This window comes from Harmonia axyridis, chromosome 3 (assembly GCF_914767665.1).
Source record: "Harmonia axyridis chromosome 3, icHarAxyr1.1, whole genome shotgun sequence".
NCBI classification, from domain to species: Eukaryota; Metazoa; Arthropoda; class Insecta; order Coleoptera; family Coccinellidae; genus Harmonia; species Harmonia axyridis.
This window is the reverse complement of record NC_059503.1, coordinates 48,187,051-48,191,795: the sequence shown is the minus strand read 5'-3', so window position 1 is coordinate 48,191,795 and position 4,745 is coordinate 48,187,051. Positions and strand designations below refer to the sequence as shown.

The 4,745-nt window shown below is 45.8% G+C and overlaps 1 protein-coding gene across 1 annotated transcript; it reads left to right on the top strand.

The window, feature by feature from the left end:
* The first annotated feature begins 1,194 nt into the window (after nucleotides 1–1,194).
* LOC123675365 (sperm motility kinase-like) lies at nucleotides 1,195–1,650 on the top strand. The gene has a single exon (XM_045610718.1). It carries the CDS (start codon nucleotides 1,195–1,197, stop codon nucleotides 1,648–1,650), a length of 456 nt encoding a protein of 151 aa, XP_045466674.1.
* The last annotated feature ends 3,095 nt before the right edge of the window (nucleotides 1,651–4,745 follow it).

Genomic DNA, 4,745 nt, shown 5'->3' with positions numbered 1-4,745 from the left:
TTGTAAAAAATTAAAAGTTCCTTCTTGGTAATAATATACCTCTTTTTCTATTGATCTGGTCATGAAGATCACGAAAGTTTTTATTTGAGGAGTCTGCGACGAATAGTTTAGGAGATATAACGATTTTCATAGAGAGATTGAATTTTCTCGAATTTTCCTTACCCCGGACCTTGAAAAATTGTAAAAAATTAAAAGATCTTTCTTGGTAATAAAATACCTCTTTTTCTATTGATCTGTTCACGTAGATCACGAAAGTTTTTATTTGAGTGGTCTGCGACGAAAAGTTTAGGAGATATAACGATTTTTGTAGAGAGATTGAATTTTCTCGAATTTTCCTTACCCCGGACCTTAAAAAATTGTAAAAATTAAAAGTTCCTTCTTGGTGATAATATACCTCTTTTTCTATTGATGTGTTCACGTAGATCACGAAAGTTTTTATATGAGGGGTCTGCGACGAATAGTTTAGGAGATGTAACGATTTTTATAGAGAGATTGAATTTTTACGGTTTTTTCCAAAAATTTCGACTTCAAATTTCTCCTAAACTATGGGGACTACGGAAAATCGGTGAGCAGAGTTGGTATTGGCAGTTCATGGTTATTCGAATCCCACTCTCGCCTGACAATATATGAGTCCACCGGATTCACACCGGCGTTCCTGAATTTCGGTCGGAAGGTTCACTCCCCAGAAACGAACCGTCGGACATCAGGAGCCAAAGGTGACGTAGAAAAATCAATGGAAGAACCACAGGTCCAAGGGGTAGGCCAATACGCAAATCGCATCAAGCGACTCCAAGAGACCCGGGAGTTTGTTAGACTCCAGCTGGCTCGTGCATTCAACCAACAGAGTCGGTATTATAATCTCCGAAGGAGAGCGTGGTCGTGCCGGGTAGGTGACAAAGTTTTGCGTCGAGAACATCCGTTGTCGTCGGCGGCAGAAGGCTTTGCATCTAAGTTAGCGCCCAAATATTCTGGTCCGTATACCGTTACTAAGGTCATATCTCCAGTGGTGTACGACTTGAAAAGCGCGTCGGGTAAATATCTTCGTCACATCCACGTTAAAGATTTGAAACCATTCTACGAAGGTGAGCAGGGCGTTGAGCACTCGGAAATTTCGGGAAACCCGCGGATACATAGTGGAGAGCATGCATAAGACCGAGGGGTGGAGCCGTGTCAGTCATCCGTCTGTTTCAGGATATGTTGCGATCAGTGGCGGTCGTACCCTCCAACCCCTCTGATGAAGAGCCCACTCCGGAGAGAATAACCAGAATCTCCGGACCCTTCCGGAAAATCCGTACCCTCGGCGAGGGAGGTTTTGGAAAAGTGTTCGAGGTCGAACACGGAGATATAAGATTTGCCCTGAAGGTGGCCCCGAAAGACGAGGTGTCCATGACGGAGCTGAGGATGCTGAAAGCCATGAGACTCCCAAACGTGGTCCGCCTATTGGTGGATTACGTAACCGACGAACGGCTCTATCTTGGGGTCGAGCTGATGGAGGGAGACCTGTTGGAACTGGTCCAACGACGGGGGCCTCTGCCGGAGGGGGAGTGTTGTGATATGTTGGGGCAGGCTTTCGCTGGGCTGGCGGCCTGCCATGCTCAGCGTATCCTGCACCGGGATATAAAACCGGGGTCGGCGGGTCTGCATCGCTGATTTCGGGCTCGCCTGCCGACTTAATCAGAGGTTCCCGACCACGTCGCGGCGAGCTGGTACTCCCCCATTTTGGGCACCGGAGGTCCTGAAAAGGTTGCCATTCGGACTCCCCTCGGATGTGTGGGCCATGGGAGTGACGGCTTTATACATGGCAACCGGGAAGCTACCCTTCATGACGCCGAATGGGGAAAAGAAGGTCATGAACTTGATAGGACACTACCGCGGGGAGGAGATGCTCGAGGTGCCAGAGAGATTACGCAGCAGCCTGGTGGAACTTCTGAGGGTTGATCCAGCGCATCGCCCTTCCGCTGCATGGGGCGAGATGACCTTCAGGCAGCTGGCCGTATAAGCCAAAGAGGGGTCCAAAGAGATGGCCTCATCTGAAAGACCGTCAAAATTTGAGGCCATAAAGGTGGGAGAGAGCTTTGTAGAAGCCTTTGAGAGGCAACCAAAGGGTGGCTGGACTCCCCGATTCAGGCAGAGGCTGCTGCGGTTTCGCCCTCCAGGAGTGCGGGGTGGACTCCACCCTAAGTTCGTGTTTCCGAATGGGAGGACGAAGCGAATTTGGGTTCCCCAGGAGTAAGGGCGCCTCTCTGTCCCGCGGACGTCCGTCTGTCCGTCAATAAGTGAAGTAGGTCGTCATTGGTGTTGGTAAGTTTTATACAATGGGTCGCTAATCTTGTTGTGTTTTAGAACAAAGATGTCTAGAGGAGAGTGGGACCTCATCGACGCCGGAATAGTGGAATCCATGCCGGCCAGTTTCGACGAGTTAGTGGAGGAAGAAATCGAATTCTGGCAACAGAAACGGAAGGAGACGGCGGCTAGGGGACCACCTACATCTCTATGTCATCACCCAACACCTCCAGCGAGACGACGCCCCTATGACTTACCTCGTGGCCATGCCGGTGGACGACACAAGCCAAAGGCTAGAAAACCCCGCAGGCCTTCCAGAACCCACGTACCAGCCCCAGACCCACACTACCCAAGAGCGCAGAGGGAAGTTCCACGCTTCATCAAACTCATGGAGGGTGCATGTTTGCGGTGTGGACTACTGGGCCACGCCCGGAGACATTGCCGGAACAACGTCCGATTATTTTGTTCTCGCTGCGGTCGTTTGGGAGTTATGTCTAGGGATTGTCCATGCCCAAGAGAAAATCGAGCCCGGACGAGGCAACAAGAGGAGCCGTCTAGAGTCGGAATGGATCAGGGCGTGAGGTCAGGTCAACCCAATCTCCGGTCCATTGGAATCCAGTGTGAGCTACTGCGACCCTCAACGAACCTCCAACTATGGCCGATGGAGATTCACCCAGGGATGATATTGGCCGTCTGCCAATAGATAGTTGAACAGCGGGGTAGCAGGTGGTGACAAAAAAAACTTTCGTTTTTTTTTGGGGAAGTAAGGGGGGTGTGTAACGAAGTGAAATTCGTTACTAGAATCACCCGGTATAATTTAGCCCAGGTCAAGAATTCAATAATTATTTTACTAGAATCACCTAGTATAATTTACCCAGGTTTAGAATTCAATGATTATTTTATTAGAATCACCCAGTATAATTTGCCCCAGGTTTAGAATTCCATCATTATTCTACCAGTCATCTGAGTAGGTGAAAATAAAATATTAATTGAGAGCAGTGAAGGTATTTTTCGTCCAATTCAAAAATTTTCATTTGGAATAATTTCTGATTTATTTATTTCATGAAAATATAACGATGCAATTTAAAATATCAGCCTATGTATAAAAACTTTCGAGCGACAACGCGATAGACGTTATCTCTTCAATATGTTCTTTTTTACATGTTGTCGTTCGTTTTTCATAGGTATACCGCCGATTTCGAGACTCGAAATTTTCCCCTTCCAACCGAGATTACAAGTGAAGTATTTCGGAAAAGGAGGATTATTCTTGCCGGTGTCTTCGAAGTATTAAGATATTTTCCGATTTACTCCTGTCGGCGTCTTCGAGCTATATATTTTCATAGTTATTGAGCGGATTTTCTTGAGTAACAATTAAGAGTTTAATTTTTAGTTTGCAATTTTTCTTTTGAACGTTGGACGTTTTAGTGCCGTATTTTATATTCGTGAATTTGACACTTAGCCCGTACACGAAAAGAATTTGAGTTCGTGTAGTGAAGTGGGAAATTCTTAGGATTGGTAAGAACCGTTTTATTCCTGTCTGTATTATCGGTGACTTTCCTGTGTTCCATCGATACTTTCCGAGTGTGATTTATTTGCAATTTATTTTATTTCTAAGATCTTTCTTTCTCAAGTGGAGTTTGTCTGTTCGGTTCCTTATTGCGAGCAACTCTTATTTGGAACTACCAGGCAAAACTCCTTATCTTGGGGAGAGGGGTCGTTTATTTCCGATCTCCGGATCACTGCGGCCTTTAAGGTTAATTATCCTGTCCGGTCCGACTCGAGTCGTTAATTGGTGGATGCGCCGAGGTATACCGTAAGTGAAATTTATTTCTTTGATCTTTCTTTCTCAAGTGGAGTTTGTCTGTCCGGTTCCTTATTGCGAGCAACTCTTATTTGGAACTACCAGGCAGAACTCCTTATCTTGAGGAGAGGGGTCGCTCATTTCCGTTGACATAATCCGGAATCGTGTTAGAATGAGAAACATTGAAGGAAATAACAAACAAATGAAATCAACATAAGAAGTCAGCCGTCCAATTGTGGTTACATCAGCAATTGACCTTAACACGTGGGATATTGTCTGTCCGGTTCCTTATTGCGAGCAACTCTTATTTGGAACTACCAGGCAGAACTCCTTATCTTGAGGAGAGGGGTCGCTCATTTCCGTTGACATATCCGGAATCGTGTTAGAATGAGAAACATTGAAGGAAATAACAAACAAATGAAATCAACATAAGAAGTCAGCCGTCCAATTGTGGTTACATCAGCAATTGACCTTACCACGTGGGAGATTATAGCTACCCGCGTGTCATCCGAGTCCAAGAAAATCAACAATGTGGAACGGCTTATTTGGATAATTGTTCATTAAACAAAAAGAAGGGAATAAGAACAGTCCCTTATACCAAAGTGGTTTCCTTAGACACCTGTGTCAAGCTTTCATTCCTGTGCAATACGATGAAAAGTGT

Excerpts from the sequence above, each read along its gene's own strand:
- LOC123675365 (XM_045610718.1), top strand. The coding sequence starts at position 1,195 with ATGTTGCGATCAGTGGCGGTCGTACCCTCCAACCCCTCTGATGAAGAG.